At 51.7% G+C, this 20,862-nt stretch overlaps 11 protein-coding genes across 11 annotated transcripts; 5 read left to right on the top strand and 6 right to left on the bottom strand.

Moving 5' to 3' along the window:
- Window positions 1-233: 233 nt before the first annotated feature.
- Window positions 234-1,831, top strand: CCOS01_01760 (endoglucanase 3; the record flags this gene model as incomplete). The annotated part of the gene is made up of 2 exons (XM_060449953.1): window positions 234-971; window positions 1,031-1,831. The coding sequence occupies 2 exons, from the start codon at window positions 234-236 to the stop codon at window positions 1,829-1,831; spliced, it is 1,539 nt and encodes a 512-aa protein (XP_060318603.1).
- Window positions 1,832-2,896: 1,065 nt separating this feature from the next.
- Window positions 2,897-3,541, top strand: CCOS01_01761 (uncharacterized protein; the record flags this gene model as incomplete). The annotated part of the gene is made up of 1 exon (XM_060449954.1): window positions 2,897-3,541. One exon carries the CDS (start codon window positions 2,897-2,899, stop codon window positions 3,539-3,541), a length of 645 nt encoding a protein of 214 aa, XP_060318604.1.
- Window positions 3,542-4,538: 997 nt separating this feature from the next.
- CCOS01_01762 (M6 family metalloprotease) lies at window positions 4,539-6,578 on the top strand (the record flags this gene model as incomplete). Its single annotated transcript, XM_060449955.1, has 1 exon — window positions 4,539-6,578. One exon carries the CDS (start codon window positions 4,539-4,541, stop codon window positions 6,576-6,578), a length of 2,040 nt encoding a protein of 679 aa, XP_060318605.1.
- A 257-nt stretch (window positions 6,579-6,835) lies between these two features.
- CCOS01_01763 (uncharacterized protein) lies at window positions 6,836-7,174 on the bottom strand (the record flags this gene model as incomplete). The annotated part of the gene is made up of 1 exon (XM_060449956.1): window positions 6,836-7,174. One exon carries the CDS (start codon window positions 7,172-7,174, stop codon window positions 6,836-6,838), a length of 339 nt encoding a protein of 112 aa, XP_060318606.1.
- Window positions 7,175-7,546: 372 nt separating this feature from the next.
- On the top strand, window positions 7,547-8,693 carry CCOS01_01764 (2OG-Fe(II)oxygenase; the record flags this gene model as incomplete). The annotated part of the gene is made up of 2 exons (XM_060449957.1): window positions 7,547-7,930; window positions 7,998-8,693. The coding sequence occupies 2 exons, from the start codon at window positions 7,547-7,549 to the stop codon at window positions 8,691-8,693; spliced, it is 1,080 nt and encodes a 359-aa protein (XP_060318607.1).
- A 97-nt stretch (window positions 8,694-8,790) lies between these two features.
- CCOS01_01765 (flavonol synthase) lies at window positions 8,791-10,095 on the bottom strand (the record flags this gene model as incomplete). The annotated part of the gene is made up of 3 exons (XM_060449958.1): window positions 8,791-9,154; window positions 9,207-9,939; window positions 10,002-10,095. 3 exons carry the CDS (start codon window positions 10,093-10,095, stop codon window positions 8,791-8,793), a joined length of 1,191 nt encoding a protein of 396 aa, XP_060318608.1.
- Window positions 10,096-10,816: 721 nt separating this feature from the next.
- On the top strand, window positions 10,817-12,747 carry CCOS01_01766 (uncharacterized protein; the record flags this gene model as incomplete). Its single annotated transcript, XM_060449959.1, has 7 exons — window positions 10,817-11,185; window positions 11,236-11,400; window positions 11,461-11,507; window positions 11,562-11,602; window positions 11,661-11,754; window positions 11,808-11,875; window positions 11,939-12,747. The coding sequence occupies 7 exons, from the start codon at window positions 10,817-10,819 to the stop codon at window positions 12,745-12,747; spliced, it is 1,593 nt and encodes a 530-aa protein (XP_060318609.1).
- A 321-nt stretch (window positions 12,748-13,068) lies between these two features.
- On the bottom strand, window positions 13,069-13,666 carry CCOS01_01767 (uncharacterized protein; the record flags this gene model as incomplete). The annotated part of the gene is made up of 2 exons (XM_060449960.1): window positions 13,069-13,387; window positions 13,515-13,666. The coding sequence occupies 2 exons, from the start codon at window positions 13,664-13,666 to the stop codon at window positions 13,069-13,071; spliced, it is 471 nt and encodes a 156-aa protein (XP_060318610.1).
- A 313-nt stretch (window positions 13,667-13,979) lies between these two features.
- CCOS01_01768 (CFEM domain-containing protein) lies at window positions 13,980-14,390 on the bottom strand (the record flags this gene model as incomplete). Its single annotated transcript, XM_060449961.1, has 3 exons — window positions 13,980-14,065; window positions 14,129-14,165; window positions 14,220-14,390. The coding sequence occupies 3 exons, from the start codon at window positions 14,388-14,390 to the stop codon at window positions 13,980-13,982; spliced, it is 294 nt and encodes a 97-aa protein (XP_060318611.1).
- A 998-nt stretch (window positions 14,391-15,388) lies between these two features.
- CCOS01_01769 (GMC oxidoreductase) lies at window positions 15,389-17,454 on the bottom strand (the record flags this gene model as incomplete). Its single annotated transcript, XM_060449962.1, has 4 exons — window positions 15,389-16,647; window positions 16,719-16,842; window positions 16,903-17,189; window positions 17,253-17,454. The coding sequence occupies 4 exons, from the start codon at window positions 17,452-17,454 to the stop codon at window positions 15,389-15,391; spliced, it is 1,872 nt and encodes a 623-aa protein (XP_060318612.1).
- A 1,545-nt stretch (window positions 17,455-18,999) lies between these two features.
- CCOS01_01770 (metallo-beta-lactamase family protein) lies at window positions 19,000-20,055 on the bottom strand (the record flags this gene model as incomplete). The annotated part of the gene is made up of 2 exons (XM_060449963.1): window positions 19,000-19,617; window positions 19,690-20,055. The coding sequence occupies 2 exons, from the start codon at window positions 20,053-20,055 to the stop codon at window positions 19,000-19,002; spliced, it is 984 nt and encodes a 327-aa protein (XP_060318613.1).
- Between the last annotated feature and the right edge of the window lie 807 nt (window positions 20,056-20,862).

The following is a 20,862-nucleotide window of genomic DNA, read 5'->3' on the forward strand; positions in this document are numbered from 1 at the left end:
TGCATTGGGACGGCAATCTCAACTCCAGGAGTAACACGAATATAAGACCTCGAGCCAGACTTGCTATTTCGAAGAAAGAATACCGCTGTTCGTTGCATCCCACCAAGTTTCTTCTTCTCCCTCGTTCAGGGCCTTACACTCTTTTGCATCACCACGTTCATTCACAAAACTTTAGTCACTCTTTTTCAGACTTCGACACACACTCTCTTTTTACCCTGAATCTGGAATTCATCATGAAGGGACTCATCCTCAGCACCGCTCTTGTCAGCGGAGCCATGGCCGCGGCCGGCCCCTACATGCCCTGCGGCGGCAAGGGATTCACCGGCGAGACAACCTGCGTGTCCGGTTACACGTGCACAGTTCAGAACGAATACTACAGCCAGTGCGTCCAAGGAAGCGCCGCCGGCGCCGTCAGCGCCCAGGCCCAGGCCACCACCCTGAGGACATCGACGAGACGGTCTTGTAAGTCCAAACCGGCTTACGCCAGCGACGTCGCGCCCCATGTGCCCACGACGACTAGCTCGCCTTCTTCGACCTCGGCCCCCGCCGTCGTTTCCGTGTCATCATCCGCGAAGCCTGTTGACACCAAGCCAGCTTCGTCAACGTCTACCCACGCCGCCTCGATCGTCATCCCCGTCAAGTCTTCGAGTGCTCCGGCCAAGTCTTCGGCTACTTCTGCTAAGCCCTCTGCCGCTGAGGTGAAGCCTACTACCACTGCTGCTAAGCCCTCGACTACCGCTGCCGCCGCGGTCTCCTCGGCTGCTCCCGCCACCACGAAGGCTTCTACATCCTCGAAGGCTGCCGCCCCTACCTCTGCGTCTGCCCCTGCCGCGTCCGCTTCTTCGACTCCCGTCAAGAGTGGAAAGTTCAAGTGGTTCGGTATCAACCAGTCCGGCGCCGAGTTCGGTCCCGGCTCCCTTCCCGGTACCGTCGGCAAGGACTACGTCTTCCCCGACGCCAACTCCATCACAGTGAGTCAATGAGAACTTGAGACGGATAATAAGACCAACCATTGACTGATATGTGCTAGACTCTCCTGAAGGATGGATACACGACTTTCCGTGTCAGCTACCTCATGGAACGTCTCGTTCCCAGTGGCCTCACCGGCACGTTCGACGCCGCCTACCTCGCCGGCCTGACCAAGGCGATTGAGCAAATCACCTCCGCCGGCGGCTACGCCGTCCTCGACGCCCACAACTACGGCCGCTTCCAGAACAACATCATCACCGACACCGCCGCCTTTAAGACCTACTTCACCAACTTGGCCACGCAGTTCAAGTCCAACGCCAACGTCGTGTTCGACACCAACAACGAATACAACTCCATGGACCAGGACCTCGTCCTCAAGCTCAACCAGGCCGCCATCGACGGTATCCGCGCCACCGGCTCCGAAAACTGGATCTGGGCCGAGGGTAACTCCTGGACGGGCGCCCACAGCTGGACGAGCGTCAACGACAACATGAAGGGCCTGACGGATCCTCTCGACAAGACCGTCTACGAGATGCACCAGTACCTCGACAGCGACAGCAGCGGTACCTCTGCCGACTGTGTCTCCGCCACCATTGGAGTCGAGCGTGTCAAGGATGCTACCGCGTGGCTCCGCACCAACAAGAAGGTCGGTGTTCTCGGCGAGTTCGCCGGCGGCGCCAACGCCCAGTGCAAGGAGGCCGTCGCCGGTCTGCTAGACTACCTCCAGGAAAACAGCGACGTGTGGCAGGGAGCGGCGTTCTGGGCCGCTGGATCGATGTGGGGCTCTTACATCTTCTCCTTTGAGCCCGAGACGGGCACTGGATACAACTACTACAACGAGCTGTTGAAGACGTACCAGTAGAGGGATGGGTAGAACCGCGATAGCCCAAGGCGGCTGGACTAACTCCGAGAGAAGTTGATTTTATTTCTTCTGTATAAAGTAGGACCTTTTCGGGACGTTTCAAAGGCGCTTGGACGGGATAGTGGGTGACATCTTGGAGATGTCGTGATGGCTTCAATTACCAAGAGGTCAGGACCCGTTGCCTTAACCGACCCGATTACAAATTCGTAGCGAAAAAAACATGGAGACGCTCGTGCAGCAGACCATTTTCGATTCTTGTATTTAAAAACTCACTATATTTCATGTCGCTTTCGACTTGTGGTCCTTCTTTTTTGATTTGGGTGCCTCATTCGTTGCAACGATTGTGATTGATCCGCGAGATTTATGTCGCGTATTCCCATCCCCCACTTAAGACGCCTTTAGTAGAAATCCCCCTTCTTTATGTTTCAGTCACTTTCGATGCTCCTGATGTGTGCACTGAAAGCTTTGCTGAGATCAGTCAAAATGCCAAAGTCCCACTTGATGGCACACGCGATTTCCTCTTAAGCTAAGGTAATGCGCGTTTGGAAATCCACATGCAGGTACCTACGGCCACAACCAACCAACGGTAAGATCTGGCCAAGAATTAATCCAACAGAGTACCTGGCAAAAGCCAAAGTTCCGAAGGGTCTGACAGGCTGGGGGCCGGGTGCAACGTGTCGCGATTGTGCAACGATCAGGTTAGGTGTCACCGCGGGGGCTTAAATAGGGTGTGCTGCCTGGTGGTGGCTGAGGATCCCTGTCGAAGGCTCTAGAAACTAACCGTAAGCAACGTCGTGGTCCGAATCCCTTCAAACTTTGGTTGAGGCAGAGTAGGCAACAGGCCCCCGCTGACGGTGGCACAGCTTAGGATTGCGAGTATAAATGCCAGATGATGCTTCTCCCCAGAACTCAATATTGCCTAGGTACTATTGTCTTGGAGAATCCAACCTTCGTAGCGCTCGTTGAAACCATATGTAAAAGGTCGCCCGATTAGATCTAAGAGGGTTAAATCCGTGGAGACGCAATTCCTCAAAGCATTCACTTGATCCTATTATCGTTAAAATTATGGTGTCTTTCAAAGTCGACGAAACCCCGGTGGACAATCCGCCGTTCAAAGGCCAAAGACCGGCCCCACAATCGGGACCTTCTACGGCCTGGTCGGACCTACCAGGCAAGGCCAATGTCCTCACCCGCCAATTCGCCGCCCTTCCCCTCATCGCACTTCTCTACACCGCCGCCGTACCATTCACGCCGGTGGTATGGGTTCTCAACATTGACGGGAGTTCCCTTTTCGACCGCCTCTTTGCCGGTATCATCATGTTATCGGCCTGCTACTTCCAGTGGCGTATCGCAGGGCTGAGATCGCCTCTTGCCGTCTTTCTTCCGGGCCCTAGCAACACAACTATTCGGAACGGACGAATTGAAACTGGGTCGAGCATGGGATTTGTGTGGCATCCCAGCAACTACTGGCCCTATGTCATCTGTGAGGCAATGCTCTTGGGCGTTGCCGAGTTTGGCGGAAACGAGTTGGTGAGACGAGGCATCGTTTGCAGCATCATTGCCGTGTTGTGGCTGGTTGGGTATCACGCAACTCCCGAGTCTACGAGACGATGGGCTTATGAGAATGTTAAGGGTTGGCTCTTCTGGATGGTTTTGGATGAGATGATGCGTGTTGGGGGAAGGAGTTACAGTGGACGCCGTCGGAGATGAGGTGGATAGCCCAGAGCTTTCCATCTCAAGTAGTATCAGTCGGTCGTCAAGTCAGGAAGTAGAATCTCTATAAATAAACTACTGCAAAGCTATCTCACTTACGTATGAAATAACAGGAAGATGATCTCAGTCGAAAACTTATCGGACAATAAGGAGTGACAGCTTTCGAAATGTTCTAGAGGCAATTATTTCATCGCTCACTTGGCGGAAAAGTACCAAAAATCAAAATGCACGTACCCAGATTTGTAATTATAGGTGTGTTGGAATGAGCAATAGTGCAGATATGGGGGCTCGCTTTCGGGTGCTTACATAAACTGGCCGGGTCGCATCCGTGCCGAGATTGAGGATCCACATGTCGGCCTACCCCGCCACCTAAATCCGATTACCCCAACCGAGCCGTGGTGGTTCCTGGATTTCATCTCGTAAAACCCCCACACCCGTTAATCGATTGCAGTTACGGAGTACTCCGTACGAACCATCTTACAACTTCCCATTGAGCTTGTTCAACCAAGCAATCTGATCGCCTTAACTCTCGCATTCGAAAAGCTTGCATCTGAGATACTGTCGTATTGAATTGTTGTGCACGACCGAGCATCCCGAAAGTCACCCGGCAAGAGCCCCATGTGGTTGCTGATCAGCGCGTCCAAGTGGACATGGACTCTTTCCTGAAGCAGCAGGTGCCATTGCACAAGGGCAACGACGAGATTAAGACTTCTTGGCAAACCGCAAGTCACTCTTTCTCTCGTAAAGAGCAAAACGATACATCAATGAAGGTCCGCAATGAGATAACGTTGGGGCGGGGGAGGAACGTTCATGAGGTCAGAGATGCAAGGTCGGTACTACCTCATTGACCGCGTCGCGTTTGCTGTCCAAGTACTTATCTATCGCCAGTCTGCCCCGTCGACTGCTCTCTTCTCTTGCCTTGCTGGCTTCTGTGAGCATCTGCTGGTGGCTGGTTCGAACGTCACCGCTCAACTTTCATTCCATCTTGGGCGACATGCAGTTTCGCGATGGCAACAGTGGCTTCCAGGCCGTCCTGGGAGCCACCCTCGGTGCCTTCATCGCCGGCCCAGTTGCTGCGGCGTCGGACAGCCCGTACACGCCTTTCGTTCCGATCGATCCCCAGGACTGGGTCAATCCGGACAACATGACATGGGGTGACTTCATTTCACCACCAGGCACGAATTGGTCGGACCCGGCGCGCAAGGGATCCAGCCGCAACTTCAACATCGCCCTGGTCGTCGTCGACTACCCCGATAGACCGTTCGTCATCACTCAGCCGGCGCACTCGACCATCTTCAACAACCCTCAGCCTGCAGGTGCTGACACCCCCCGGGAGAACGTTCCAACCTTCTACCGCGACCTCCTCAATACGCCAAATGAGCTGAATAATGGGCACACTCTTCACGAGTACTGGATGGAGGACTCGGTCGGCCGCTTCGGAGTCGATCTGACCGCCTTTGGTGCTTACCAGCTCTCTGGCAACGGCTATCAATACGGGATTGATGGCGGCTTTAACCCAGATGCCTGTCCTGAGGGAGAGACTTGCGACCTGAACATTCGCACCGATGCGCTCGCCGCTTGGCGTGCCGAGATCGGAAACGCCACTGCCGATGCTTTTGAGCTGGTCTTCATCCTCTCTGCCGGTCAAGACGAATCCTCAACATGGCAAGAGTTTGGCGAGATGAAGTTCAATAGTCCCGAAGACGTACCCGATGAGTTCGGCCCCCCGAAAAAGGGAAACAGCTCCCAGACCAACTATGCGCGCACACGTTACGTTCCTTGGACCTCCTGGGCGGCGGCATCGACACTCTGGCCCAACGCCGGTGGTGGCTCGTCTACTCAAGGCGAGAGCTCTGGCATGGCTGTCTACGCCCACGAGCTGAGCCACTTGCTCGATATCGGCGATAACTACAATAACCCGTATGGTCTTCCCCTACGCAGAGCATACACCGGGCCGTGGTCCATGATGTCGCGCGGCTCTTTCAACGGCCCCGGCGGTCCCCATACCCGTTGGCAGATCCCTGCGCTAAAGGGTGCGTCGATGGGCTCGTTGCATACTTTGCGCGACAAGTTCCAGCTCGGACTGATTGACAAGACTGATATCCTGTGGCTGTCTCGCGAAGGGCTGGCAACCTCTGGAGTTGCTGTTGCCAACCTGGTTGCTCGGTCCGTCGATCCGGGCGATGGATTGATGGGTGTCCGCATTATCATGGATGGCGACCGATCCCCGGCATGTAACATCACGACCGAAGTGCTCTGCGACGGCGGTAGCTGGGATAACTACGACATCGAAGTTGTGGACCGCATGGGATCAGACTCTTTCCAGCCGGATTCTGGTGTCTTGCTCAGCAAGTCCAAGAATGTCGACAACCAGCCCTTCCAGTGGGTTATCGACGCAAACCCAGAGGACATTGAGCTCATTGACTTTTACCGGCCCAACGGCTCCGTGGCGATGATCACCCTCGGCGACTATCGTCAGCTCGCTGACGCGCTCTTCCACGCAGGCACGAACTCTGGCAGCGAGTTTGAGTTTATCGATGTGCCCAACAGTTTGCACTTCTACATCGTCGACCGTCACCGCGATGATGAGGGTATCCTCTCATACACTGTCGCTATCCGCTCTCTGACGGGCGAAGGCGGCGCGAGCACCCACGACGTCTCGCTGGAGAATGGCGCCGTGACGGGCGCCAAGAACGGCACGGCTGCTACCCAGGGCGTGACGTGCTCGTTCCAGCTGACCAACAGCGGCACCTACGTCGCCGTCGACCCTGATGCGGCCCAGCACCCTGAGGATGTCTCCGCCTTCCTAGGTTCAGACGTCTACAGGCTGAGCGCCGAAGTTGAGGGTACCGGCTGGCGGGTGGATTTGCCCAATGCTCTTGTCACGGCCAAGTTCGGCGAGATTAAGACGGCGTACGTTTCGGTTGGCGCCGCGTCCGATGCGGCGAGCACGGCGGTGGTGACGCTCAAGGCGACGTCGGAGTCCGATCCGTCTGTAGCTGCAACGGCGCAGTGCCAAGTGACTAAGTCATGAGGCTCCGACTTGCGGGGTGGAAAACACATATACCGGCATGCTTACCTTGTCGAATATCGTCAATCGATTACGTACTTAAGTACCTAATAAGTCTTTTTTAGAGCTTCTCGTTCTCCTGCATGATCGAGGCCCGCCAACGTGGGGTTTCTGCCGTGACTCGATGCAATGCAGTCCCGCTGCGGGGCCGCTTAGGGCTAATGAACCCGTTTTCACGCCTGAATCTTCATCAAATCCTCACGATCAATCGCCCAGATCGTCTAGTTGGTTAGGATGATACGTTGTGGTTCTTCTATACAGCGATCCGTGTTGACGGCGGTTCGAATCCGCCTCTGGGCATTGAAATCTTTTGTCGTTTGATGATGTTGCGATGATTGCTTTTTTGCAGATTTTGCCGACAGACCAGGTGTTGGAGGTGCATAATTGGAGATGGTGTGAGACCTCGTGTGAGAGTGAGCTGTGTGTGGTAAGCGGGTTGCTAACATAAACGAGAACGCTGCTGTCAAACGTAGTCTCTTTTTGGTCAACTGGTTGACAAGAAGTCCGCAGAAAACCAGTAAGTAAAGCTTTGTTAACTTGCTTCTTCTATGGAGGTACATAGGTACCAAGTAGTGTATTATATGTGCAGTAAGGTAGTAGGTTGAAGTATTGGAAATAGCATTTGGGTTTCGCGTCCCTAAGTGCCCCTCATTGTACGTAACTATTCCTTCTCGATACAGCAATTTAGGTATTCGCCGCGGGATCATATAGGTCGGCTCATGACGTGCGCAACCTCCAAACTCGCACCATCCCCGCCGCCCCCGGGTCCGGCGCCGGCAGCGGACCTGTTCACCGCGAAGCCTGAAGCTTTCGAACGTCATTGCTAACCCGAAAAGTATGTCAAGTCAACCTAATTCATTCTATCAAACCCAACCGACTTTAATTCAGAACCGGATCTAAGCAACTGAGCTCTCGCTGGTATCAAGCGCACCATGCCACCCACAGGGAGCTTCAGCGAAATACCCACAATAGACCTCTCCCTCGCCCAAGACCCCGCAACTGAGGCGGATTTACTCGCCCATCTGCGCCACGCTCTCACCAACGTCGGGTTCTTGTACATCATCAACCACGGGATCCCCGAAAAGACTATTTCTGATGTCGTCGGCGCACTGCCAAAGTTATTCGCGCTCCCGCCCGAAGCAAAATCCGAGATCGCGCTAAGCAATTCCCCGCACTTTCTGGGATACAGCGGTGATGGCGCGGAGACGACAGCGGGGAAGAGCGATCGGAGGGAACAGGTCGAGTTTGCTACGGAATTACCGAGCGGGCTGGAGGAGGGTCTGCCGCTGAGAGAACGGCTTCGTGGGCCGAATCAGGTGAGAATATATATTTCATGGCTGTCTTTCCTGCCCCATCTCTTGCGCTAGTCTTCTGATCTATCAGTCGCAGTGGCCGTCTTCATACCCAGCGCTGCGTCCTATTGTTGAATCGTACATATCGGAAATGACCGATTTGGGAAACCGCTTCCTCATCTTGGCAGCCAAAGCACTCTCTCTCCCGCCAGAGACTTTCCTCTCCTATCTCTCGGACCAACACCGCCTGAAACTAGTTCACTACCCTGGCCTCCTGGAAAAAGAAGCAGGCGGCCAAGGCGTGGGTCCACACAAGGACTCGTCCGGGTGGTGGACCTTCCTCCTCCAAGCCTCGCCGCCGCATATTAAGGGCTTACAAGCTCTCAACAAGACGGGCGAATGGATCGACGTACCAGTACTCCCGGGCTCCTTTGTTGTCAATATCGGTCAGGCGTTTGAGGTGGTGACGAACGGGGTGTGCAAGGCTACCACTCACCGCGTGCTGTCTGGGCATCTTGAGAGGTTCAGCGTCCCGTTTTTCCAGGGGGTGAGGAGGGATCTTACCAAGGAGGAGGCGGTGAGGTCTCTGAGGGAGCATTTTGCGAGGCCTGAGATTAGGGGGTTGGTGTCGGAGTCTGAGGAGGGGAAGGAGATTGATTCGGCGTTTTTGAAGGGAAAATATGAGACTTGGGGGGAGAGCCAGTTGAGGACGAAGGTTAGGAGTCATAGGGATGTTGGAAGGAAATTTTACGCGGATGTGTTTGAGAAGTATGCCAATGATGATTGAGGACGGTTCACGTTAAGCACCAAACTACAATGTCCATATCAAGTTCGATACTCCTTTTTCCCATGTCCAACAACTCTTTATTCACCTCCATGTACCTTCAGTCGTAATACTTGGCCTTCACCCCTTTCACAATTTCCTGTTCGGAGACCTCGCTTCTTGCTTGGCTACGATTTACGCCCGCCCTGACGCGAGCCTTCACCCATTCACCAGCTGTGATTCCAGCCACAGCCGCATTCTCATTAGAATTGTAGCCCAGCCTTTGGAGAACCTTGCTTTGGACCGGTCTGAGCTCGAGACTATCTTCAGGCCGTACGAAGTACAGTACACCTAGACGATCAATCCCCGCCTGGTCTGGGGGTGGAGCGACGACGCGATGAATGCTGCTTTTCAGGAACCCATTACTCAGAAACTCTAGCGCGTCGGCCACGTTCACAGTGATGCTACCGTTGTATGGTTTGACCCTATTTGGTATTAACATGGTTACCACAAGAAATATGCGAGATATTAACATACCACTTCCAGTTGCCATCTTTGCCTCGCACCTGGAGAGCTGCAACAGGCTGCCTGAACAGCAAAGTCAGACTCCCAAAGTCAGTGTGGCCTTTGACCCAAACGTTTTCCAGTCTTTCGTTGGTCTTCACATCTCGCGCGTGGTACTTCATGTATCTCAAGTGACAGTCCGACAATGCCTCATCATAACGATGGCGGGCAGCGAAGTGGTCTTCGGGTAGCTCCAGTATGATTGCAAACAGCGTCAGTAGCCGGTTCACAATTTCGTTGTGAAGATGACGTGCGAAATGTTCAATTTCTGCTCTGTTTTTTTCGATCACCTCGGGTTGTGGGCGCTCGTAGGCAGGGATGAACTTCGGGATGTTGAAGATCTCGGTGTTGTCAAAGACTCCGGGCCGGATTTCCTGGATCACGAGATTCAGCATGAGGAAAATGACGAGAACCATTTCCATAACAACAATTCGAACACTCACCCTTAGGCCAAGCGGTTTGTACCCATTATAACCGCCGTTTTCTAGGTCGGCACGATACTTGAGCTTTTCTTCGGTGGGTAGTTCGAAGACAGACTTTCCTATCGCGAATTGGCGATCGACGTCTCCTTGACTCAAACCAAAATTGACAATGTAGAAGAATCCAATGGTTTGAATGGCATCAAAGAGCTGTTTTGCGAGAGCTTCTTTGCCATCCGGCTGGTCAAACTTTGAAAGATCAAGTGTAACTAAGTCTGCCCACTCAACTACGGAAATATTTCAATAAGCTTCATATTTGATAGCAAATATTGACTCCTCGTATGCTCACGTTCGTACTTGGTCTCTGGGACCTGGTGGTATACGGGAAGAGTGGAACTCTCATAATCGTGACGCACTGGGTTTGTTTGCACCGTTGCAGCCATTGCTGGAGTCGAAGCTGAACTTTTGAGCAGTTGTTGATGCTACTGACGTGGATGCAGAGTCCACCATCTAGACTTTCATAAGTTCGCGACTCCACACGACACCGAAACATTCATTATCTTATGTGCCACGAACGACGCATCTCCGCACTCGGCCTCTCTGATGTTGTTAGCGTGAGATGCCCGTATCTCGCCATCGCGGGGTATGATTGCGAATGCAAGGATCTTCGACGGACTTCGTCCGCTTACTTAGTTGAACAGCACTGTCATCAGTGAATTGCCCAATGATCATAATAGATACCCCAGCAGCGCGTCAAAGCCCCCCACGAAAGGATTCTCAGGAAGAGATCAAGAAGCAAAGACTTATCGCGGAAGGCTCTCCCGGGCTCAAATGATGCTACTTGTCTCCTCTTGGCACACTTGAGACAATCCATGCATATGTCTACATGTGGCCAGTAATGGTGCACGACACCCCCGTTATCTTCATTGCTCGCGATTTCGGGAAAGATGACATGATCGGTAGATGAATGCAGGCTCGGCTTGTTTCCGTCAGACTTTTCAGTCTTGTTTGTTGTGAAGTTCTTGGCGACTAGTGAATCGTTTGACCCCAGCCCTCAATAAGTAATATTCAGCAAGCTTCACAAAACCGCGCAATGCCTTTGCGTTTCGAGACTCGGAACCTTGGATGGCCAACCAAGAGATTAGATTCCTCCATCATTTCATAATGGCCGACACGAAGGATATCTCAACCAGGACGAACTCTTTGTCTGGCGGCGGTGGAGCCAGCAAAGACGGCTTGACATTTGCTCGACGTGGGGAGCAAATCGACGAATCGATCAGCGGAGATGTTTCTGGCTTTGATGCCGAGAGAATGAGAGCCAGGTCTCTGCTCACAGCTGATGAGGAGAAGAAGCTCATGCGACGTGTCGACCTGAGGATAATGACAATATGCTCTCTGCTCTTCCTGATGAAGAACATCGACTCTGACAATATTTCGAATGCGAGAATCATGAACAAAGGAACACCAAGGAACATCATGACGCAGCTTAATATGACTTCTGACGAATACAACCTTTTGACGGTGTTATACTACGTATGTTACAGCCGCACCTGAGTTACCGAGCTTGCGGCTAATTGGTCCAGGTACCCTACATTGTTCTGGAAGCGCCTTCAAATCTTTTGTTAAAGCGACTCAGACCGAGTGCTTGGCAATCGAGGATAATGATCTCCTGGGGCATTGCGCTTCTCTGCCACGTTCCTGTCACCAATAAAGGCGGTATCTACGCTACCCGATTTCTGCTTGGTGCAGTAAGTCCAGTCTTTTTGTGGGATATCAAAAAAGCTACCGACATTTCTAATAATGCATAGTTCGAAGCAGGAATGTTTCCTGGAGTCATACTTCAGATGACCTATTGGTAAGCTTTGCCTAGCAGCTTTACCAGTTGATTGATTGAATAACCCCTTGGCAGGTACAGACCGGACGAGATGTCGATTCGGCTGCTTTACTTTTGTGAGTAACCCCTTAGTCGATTCTCATCGCCGGGCAAAATTTCTAACAAACGAGGTAGATGTCCTCGGTAATCTCTCCGGAATCTTCAGCGGTATTCTCGCGTTTGCCTTCGATACTGTCTCCGGATCAAGAGGGTTGTCAGGGTGGCAGTGGTAAGACATCACTGAAAATGAGCTTCCTGAAAGCTGACAGCGGAACCGCATAGGCTATTCCTCGTGGAAGGGCTCATTACTCTCGTTTTAGGGACTGCGGTATATTTTCTCCTGCCTGACTGTCAGTTCGAGTTCCTTTGAACCTGCTACCGATTATTATAATTCTAACAATGTCTTGTGCTAGTCCCTCCCACTGCGAAGTGGCTGACTGAAAAGGAGAAAGCCTTCATCCAAGCACGGCTTCCACCCAATGCCCCGAGAGCTGAAGAGATGAACTTCAATTTCAGCGAAATTGTGGACTCTCTGAAAGATCGACGTCTTTGGCTCTTCACTCTCATTTGGGCCACATTTACTGTCGGTACATCTGGTGTCCGTTTCTATCAGCCAACGGTCATTGCCAATCTTGGGTTTACAACCATAGCCCGAGCTCAGTTACTCAACTTGCCAATCTCGCTCTTGTCCATCTTTGTCATCGGAGTAACGGGATTTTTTGCTGACAAAGGAACCGTGCCGCGGCCACTCTACCCCTTGGGCGTTTTCGCTGTCGTGATCGCGTGTTACGGAGTGTTGGTCGCCTACCCGTCCAATGGCGCCGTCTATGCCGCAACGCTCGTCGGCAACGCTTTTACGTCCGCCTTCTTCCCTCTCATGTGGCCATGGCGCGTCCAGACCACTTCAAGAGCCACAGGTTCGGCCTTCAGCATCGGGTTTGTCAACAGCTACGGTCAAATCGGAGGTGCTATTGGGCCTCAGATCTTCAGGTCAAAGTATGCGCCGCGTTATCAGACAAGTTTCGCAGCAGCAATGGCTCTGGTTGGGTGCTGTGCCATTGTTACGCTGATTACTTGGTGGGTTACGAGGAAGACGGAGTCCGATACTCGGCGTCTGAAAAGAGCTCGAATTGGTGCCGAGAGGGATGGCTTGGCTGTGTTGAATGATGTCGTGGACCAGGATCTGAATAAAAAGCGATCCAATGACGAAGAAAGCGCCTGAAGCAGCCTAGCATTTATCGTCCTGCAGCGCGATACCTAGCGTATGAGCCGAGGTGGCTTTGAAAACCCGTCTCAAGCAGTAGCAAGAATGCTGCTTCACCGGCTGAAAGACCTTTTCATCAATTTGGCTGGTGGCAACACTTGAGCTCACTTAACGTCTCTTTGTATTCTTCCGCAGCTACAAAATCTGTACAACTACAATAATAGAATACGTATATACGCTCAATTGTTGAAACCAACCTAATGCTTCTTGCTCTTATGTGCCAAGGTTGAGCCCTAAGAGATGTTTGAGTTTCTGCAAAGCCAATCATCTGAAATGTCGTCAGACCGGGGACCGATTCAATATCGACGACGTTGACTCCAGAGACAAGTGCCGAGCCTTTGGTGCACTGGCCCTCTTTGGCGACGGAATCATTTCAGTGGTTGATCCAGACCTTTCGTCAGATCTATGTGAGAGCGTTCTGATCTTTGAGAAGGTGCATCTCCAGAGTTGACTTGCGCTAGGCATACAGGCAACAAAAACACCAACATCAAGTTCCGCAAGGGACCAGACATAGACCCACAAGGCCTCAGCTGAGAGAGTCAAATATGAGTTTGGATCGTTCCTGGGAATGAAGATGGAAAGAATGATAAGGATGGAGCTTACAAGTGATGTTATTGGCGGTCGCAAAGTGAACCAAGACTTGAATCCTGAGAGCGCTGATTGCGGTGAGGCTGATTTGACATGATCAGCAGTCTGAATACATTTCCTCCCACGGTGGAACTTACAATAATCCAACAGAAAACATCAAGATGACCCCTAATTTCTTCTTGAATCCGAGATTCAGTTTATAAAGCTGTGTGAGTGGCAGGGCCAGCATCCAAATATCCAAGAGAATGTTGAAGCCAACGTGAGTCAAGACGAGCTTGTTGAAGTCCATGCAAACGCCTGCTTGTTCTCCATCCCATCCAAGCCAGTATTTGTTGAGTGGGCGACATTGAGTGAACGTGAGAATGAGGTACAAGAATAATAACAAAGCATTGAAACCTTGTGTAGCCCATAATACTCGGCGAAAGCGAACAGATGGAAAAATACGGAGGTAGAAGAATAAGATGGACGCTTTGATGGTACTCAAGCCAGTGATGTAGAAGATCTGGGTACTAAAAAGAATCTAAGCAACGGTTAGTCTAAGTGTCTTGGAACTACTGTACGACCCTCAGGAATTCGGTGTGTTTTTCTCTCCCACGAAATCTTCAGTGTTCAGATATTACCTTGAGGAACTCGGTGATTTTATAAGGTTGGAGAGTCCAGATGTCCCTCCCAAGACCAATAGCTAGTACTGCAACCAATGTCAGTCGATTGTAATTCGGGTGGTTGTTAAGTGAGCAGGGTGTGCAATTACATCGATACACAATAGGCACCAAAGCCGTCGCGCATGCCTGTTTGGACATCAGAATCGGTGCAGCGACGTGACAGTCCAGAATCTGACTTACAAACCCGATGAAGATGCAAACGTCATCAGCGCCCCAAGGAGATGGGTTGACAAATTTGTTCAAGATCCGTATGCACATGAAGATGACTGGTAAGATGAAGAGTGTACCTGTGAGGAATCGGGGTATCGCTGTGTTGTCGGTCAACGGGAAGCCGCAGTTTGCCCACGTCATATTTGCTACGACTTGTATCACTGTTAGAGTCTGAAACTTCTAGAGTAATTTGATTCCATGCTTACTGAGGCCCTCTTTGACTGTGCATCCAGAGTTAACACAAGCCCCAACATTGTCGTTGAAGACCGGGTCGGCGCAAAGACAAGTCTGGTTCAGACCAGTACATGGGGACTGAGGTAGGGCATCAACGATGCAGGTAACCTAGATCTGTTAGCTTGAACCTTGCTGAGACGGGATTCGGACGTTCGTACTGCGCAAGGAGGATAATCGGAGATGCTAGGAATGGCTCCGGCTGCGACGGTGATAATGCAAAGTAGGAAAGTGAGTGCGCCAAACGTCCTCATCTTCACTCAACACTCAGGATTGCTGAAACATCAACGGCTAGTGAAGCCGAATCGAAAGAACGAAGGTTTGGAATATAAGAGCCACAGAGTGCGAAGGATGGGAATCTCAGGGGAACATTCGCGTGGCGACATTCGAGGTTCGCTTCCTTTCATTGAAGCAATGACGAGATTGGTTCCATTACATTACACACAGCGGTTCAGTTGTGAAAGAAAACCATGCTTAACGGGCTTGTGGAATGCGAGCGGCCGCTCCATCGTGCCAGTGGCTCGGCTTGCTTGCGAACGGAAAGATATGCAGCCCGTTTCTCTCAGGCAAAGCCATGTGGCTGTGATCGACCACAGCTGAGGATCTGGACGCGTTTGGACCACCCACTCAATTGGTGGAAGGACCATCGGACTTTTAATCCTTTTCACATGTCTTTGGTCTAGGCGGCATATCATCCGGCATGGATTGGTGGCGTTCCTGATCTATGCCTAATGCAGGTCCGGCATGTTCAGATCACCCCAGGACGATGATCAAACTTACCATCACTTTGTCAATCCCATTAACAAACAGCAGGATTTGAATTTCCTAATTCGTGACAAGGAAGCTCCTCGCAAGCATAAGCATCAAAAGCGTGATAGGGTACCTCGGCGAATATGTATTTGTGTGAGCTAATTCTCCTTCAGAATATCGGCAGCCTTTTCAGCTACGGCATACATAGTCGCTTGCAAATGACAAGCTGGAATCAGTGGAATGATACTGGCATCAACCACCCTCAGGCTCTCAACACCGTAGACACGAAGTTGGGGGTCCACAACGCCACCATGCTCCAAAGGTTGCAAACTCGCTGTTCCGCTGGGGTGCGCAAAGCTGGCAAAAAGGGAGTTCCTGATAGCTTCAGCGATAGCCTGGTCAGATGTGACATTGACACCCGGAGAGATCTCAACGGCCTCCCTAATCGCCAAAGTGGGAGTATCCCAGACTTTGCGGAAATCTTTGACACTGAGGACTGCAATATCGACATCAACGGGGTTTTGAAGGGTACCAAAGTCGATGATGGGCGGGTTGGCAGGGTCAGGATTGGTTGAGCTGATCTTGATGGTACCACGAGACAGAGGCTTCTGGAAAGCAATTGCGCCACCAGAGAAGCCCCCGAAGGGAATCTCCAACACGCCTGCCTCTGGGTTTCGGAACAGTTTGGTGAGAGCTTCACGCTGAGACAGGAAGCCCTCTAGAAGCTCGGGGTGCTCTGAGTAGATCTCCGGAAGGAAGTCAAGCGCGTTCTGAGCTTCGACAGACGCTGACAGAGCTTCATATTCCGGAGTAAGATCCTGGAGAGATCTGAAGATGATATTATTCCCACGAGCGTGAGTGAAGGGCCCAGTTCGATTGGCAAAGTACTCGGCCTCAGATGCATTGAAGAATGCCGGATCGTTCATGGCCTCGCTCCCAAGCTCAGGAGGGTTACCGTACGTATACAACATCAACATCCATGCGTGATCCTGGTAGTTGCTACCCACACCAGGGAGGTCGGCGACTACATCGACGTCGAGAGACTCCAGCAGCCCAGCGGGGCCGATGCCACTCTGGAGCAGGACTCTCGGCGTCTGAACGCCGCCGGCGGCAAGGACAACTTCCTTCTTTGCCTTCACCAATGTTGTGGCGTTAGTTTCGCGTGAGATGATGTTGACGCCGACAGCTTTCTTATCCTCGAACTCGATCTTTGAAGCATAGTGCTTCACAAGGAGGTTGAGATTTTTGCGAGTTTCGGCGATAGGCTCATAGTATGCTGTTCTCGAGGTCGACCGAGTAACGTTCTTTGGGTCGTGGTTTTGGGGGAGCTGAGCCAGGCCAACGTTGTTTCCTCCGGCACCGTGGTCATCGAGTACAGGAACGCCAATGTCCTCAATCCAGGCCTTTCTTTGAAGATCTAGGAAGCATTCATGTTAGTTTTGAAATAGAGTCCTGTAAATGTTAGGAGGGGTTCAAGTTTTCGCGTACCTCTGTCGGGCCATTGCCACGAGGGAAAGCCAGCTTGGAGAGGACCATCACCATAGGTGCTCGGGTCGTAACTAAAGTTGTACCTCTCGACATACTCGGGCGCGGGAAGCGTAAATGTAGATGACTGGGGAAAGACGTCAGCACAAGTAGTTCAGCCCTATTTCTACCGTCGGTTTTTGCACACCTTTTTGAAATAGTGGAAGAGGCTGTCCCAATTCCATCCCGGGTTCCCTAGCTCCTCCCACGCGTCGTAGTCGGCTTTCGAGCCGCGATCAAATGCCATGCCATTGACAGTAGAGCCACCTCCAACTACTGTTCCAGTCTGAACACCAGAAGTCCTGTTGTTCAATCCAGGTTGTGGGATGGACAAGAATTGGATCAAATCGTTGGGGTGTAGGTTAGAAGCGTAGTAGGGGATAGCTACGTCCCAGCTGGCGTCGAAGTCTCCATACTCAACAACCAAGACAGTTACTGTTAGAGATGTCGGTTAGCAGCAGGTCAGTCCGCTATTTCAAGAACGCGTCATTCGGTTACCATCCGGGTCTTCGGTGAGTCTATTGGCAACCACAAGGCCACTCAAGCCACCGCCCACAATCACGTAGTCGTAAGAGCTGTGGAGATCCGTCGTGTTTCTCTTGGCGAACTTGGCAGCCGCTGGCACAGCAATTGCAAGCTGTACTTGGCCCAAGACAAGGGCGATCCAAGCTGCTGCTTTCAGACCACGAATGATAGCCATTGCACAAACTCGAGAAAGTCGGCAGGTTGAATGACGAGACGCACAACAATCGAAAGAGAAGCTTTCTCAGGACTAGAGGGTCGTTTCCAATCATTTAAAGGCTCAGACCCAACGGACTGCTGTCAACACATCCTAGTTCATTGCCTTCGGGCTACTGCACAAACATCGCCTAGTCCAATTGATCGCATGTTGTTCAACGGTGCGCTTCTGCGCGAGAACCCCGCCAGGCCCAACAGCCCTTGCCGTCGACGGGTCTTTAGCAAGGATTATTCAAGTGCAGTGTGCAAAAAGTCGGGGAGCGGCGGATGTGGCAAAGCAATCCCATGCAATGGGTTTCTGTCCCGCAGTCCTAGGCGTTCCCATAGGGCAGGTCGCAAATGGAATATCACGGCCCCAGCGTGACACCCCGGACGACACATGGGTTAGAATCAACAGACACCAGGGCCCGACCGGCCGGTGGGACGGCCCTTGTTCTCCAAGTTGCCACATTATCCAGCCGATGTTACGCTGTCTGCCATTCTTCTCGAAGGTGTAAGCACTAAGGATATTAACTCGCCTGTCTTTGATCTTGCCATTTAAGACTGCGATGTTTAACCACTATCCCCAATTGAATTGATCAAAGAAGCCAAGGTAGTAGTGGGGTCTTGATTGTCGTATACGAGATTAGTGCTACGAATCTATAGTTTTGTACACACGATGTACTTTGCAGTTGAAGCGGTCTCTCGCAAGCTCTATGGAGACTTCGCTAATATTCGTCTAAGATTCCCTTATGACACTCATGCCGTCCCCAAGGACGTTCTCAAAAGTAATTCAACAGTTGGTCAGCGAGCCGCGGTCAGCACCGCTAACCTGATAGATGCTGCCTCCGATCCTTCCTGACGGTTTCATGCGAACAGTTACATTTCCAAGAGCTTGTGTAAGGCAAGGCTGTTATTTATATCGATCCCTCCATGCCGGCATGGTGTCTAAGCGTACACCTGGCAAGGCCTATGGAGCCTAATGGTCACTTGTTCAATCTCAGCCGCCAGTATCTACTTTGACTACGCGTGGGAATGTTAGGGCACCCCGCACGGGGACGCCAGGATCTTATCATATTCAGGCCAAGAGATTGTGAAAAATTCGACGCGTATGAATGTCCAGCCTTGCACTGGGCAGGAACGGTCGTGTACGCAGCTTTTAATGTACGAAGATAAGAGGAAAAACAGCTTTTGAATAAGAAGGAATGTCTGAAAGCGTCACCATGTCGAAAACTTCCACTGCGTGAATTGATGAATTACCTTACTGTATGACTGGTGTATTATATTCCTTGACCTTCTCAAGGCCATGACCTGAAGGGCTCACATTCAAATTCCGGACAATGCTCCTGGAGTTGAAGAAACAACATCTGATTTCCTCTAATGTACGTAGCCTGCAACCTTTGACCTTAAGGTAAGCTGGGCATGCAATGTTGCGCATTTTACAATGTGATATCATGCCCCAACTACGTAAAATCCCACCTTGCGGTCTAAGCAGATCATATTCTTTTGCGAGTCTCCGGAATTTTCCTTAGAGCTTCCAGCCCTCAAGCTCGGCGGTCTTGTTATATGAGGCAAGGTCAACATAGTGAACCTGACGAGTGCCGTTGCGGCCGAACTGGTCTCCGCTAATGTCAACGAGCGTCTTGGAGGTCTGTGACGTGCCGTTGAGCAGGCCGGGGAACGCGCCGTCCAGCATGCCGACAATATCCGCGGGCGTAAAGAAGTCCAAACCCTTGGCCTCAATCTCCTTCTGGAAGAAGGACACGTATCTGCGGGAATGCTCGACATCGACGGACGGTCCGAAACCCTCGACAGATAGGGCATGACCGGGGATGATGACAGCCGGCTTGAGGTGCTGGATAAAGTCTAGGGTCGAGAGCCAGGTGGAGGTCAGCGCGGGGGAGAGCAAGTCGGCGAGCCAGAGATGGACGGTGTGACTATAGACAGAGTCGCCGGCAATGAGGGTCTTGATGGAGGGTATCCAGAAGAGGGTCTCGTCGATGGTGTCGGCAACCAAAGGACTCAGGAGCTCAATGGGCTCATTCTCGTTGCCAGGCAGGACGAAAAAGGTAAAGTCATAGGGAGTTGGGACAGTGGCCTTTTCGACCACAGCGTCGGCTCCAAGGATGCCGCTCCAGATTTTCAGCTGTAAGGGGGAACTGTGTTAGTGACTCTACTCTTCAAGTTTGAGTTAGAAAGGGAATTGCCCTGATATCACCTTATCCTCGACTTCATTCTCGATTAGGGCCACAGCCTGAGAGTTGGCGTAATACTTTGCTTCGGGAAAGTGAGCTAGGAACGCGGAACCGCTGAGGTAGTGGTCGGGGTGGAAATGTGTGGTAAAGACGGCTACTAGGGGCTTGTCGGTGGTCTTGACCACCCAGGCCGCGAGCTCCTCGGCCTGCGGAACCGCGAGGGGCATGTCGATAAGCAAAGCCGCCTCGGAGCCAATAATCAAGGAAGAGACCATGTCAAGAGACGGGCCTGAACTGATGAAATTCTCGACTTGCAGGACCGAAGAGCACACTGCGCGAACGGCAAGTGCCCGCGAGAGCGCGAGGGTCATGAGGTTGAAAGACTTCATGGTGCCTGTATTCATGGAGCGAAGCGATAACTTCAAGATTGAGAGATGGTTTATTTGGAAGGACGAGTAAGCGTTGTGCAATCCATATTCAGATGGAATTACCTTTTGCTTTAATACTCCAGCGACCGCTTGATATCCTCGTAATTGGCATTATTGCCAAGCTTTATTTTTGATTACATACTGATTGCAGTACGATCCCTGGAGTCACCGATCAAGTGGAAAAATTTTCGTCGAGATGTTCTCTTCACGCGGTTTTCGAGCAGTCGGTCGGACGGGCGCAAAAAAGTGCCGGTTGTACAAATCGAAAAATGGGCACACTTAGTCAGAGCCAGTCTAAAGACTTGAGGTTGATGGAGCTTATGCAAGGCAACGCACCCAGATAGTGTGGACCTGCCCCATGCCAAACACTGTCACAAGGATCTCGATAGTCTCATTGCTGACATCCTCTAGAGGTGCACTGGCGAATTTCAAGACATGCTGTGTAGATAGTCAAAATTTCCAGTTTGTTCTATGGTCCAGCTTGGTAATGGCACACCCATCGCCTGGGGTGTTTGCCGCGCAATTGCCACGACACGAATCTTCTATCATGACTCTGTTTTCGTAATCTTGAAGTGACGTAGAGATGGCGGAGGGATTCCGCCATAAAGCCATACGATATAAAGAGACCGAACGAATCCTGGACCCACGATTGTTACTGTCCTCTGCAATTCCTATGAGCTCGATTGCATCTCATATAAGACAGACTTTCCACGGACTCTCGCTACACTGTCAAAATTTACTTCAAAAATACCAGATCTTATCGAATCA

This window comes from Colletotrichum costaricense, assembly GCF_030867565.1.
Source record: "Colletotrichum costaricense strain IMI 309622 chromosome Unknown Scaffold_2.1, whole genome shotgun sequence".
Lineage (NCBI taxonomy): Eukaryota > Fungi > Ascomycota > Sordariomycetes > Glomerellales > Glomerellaceae > Colletotrichum > Colletotrichum costaricense.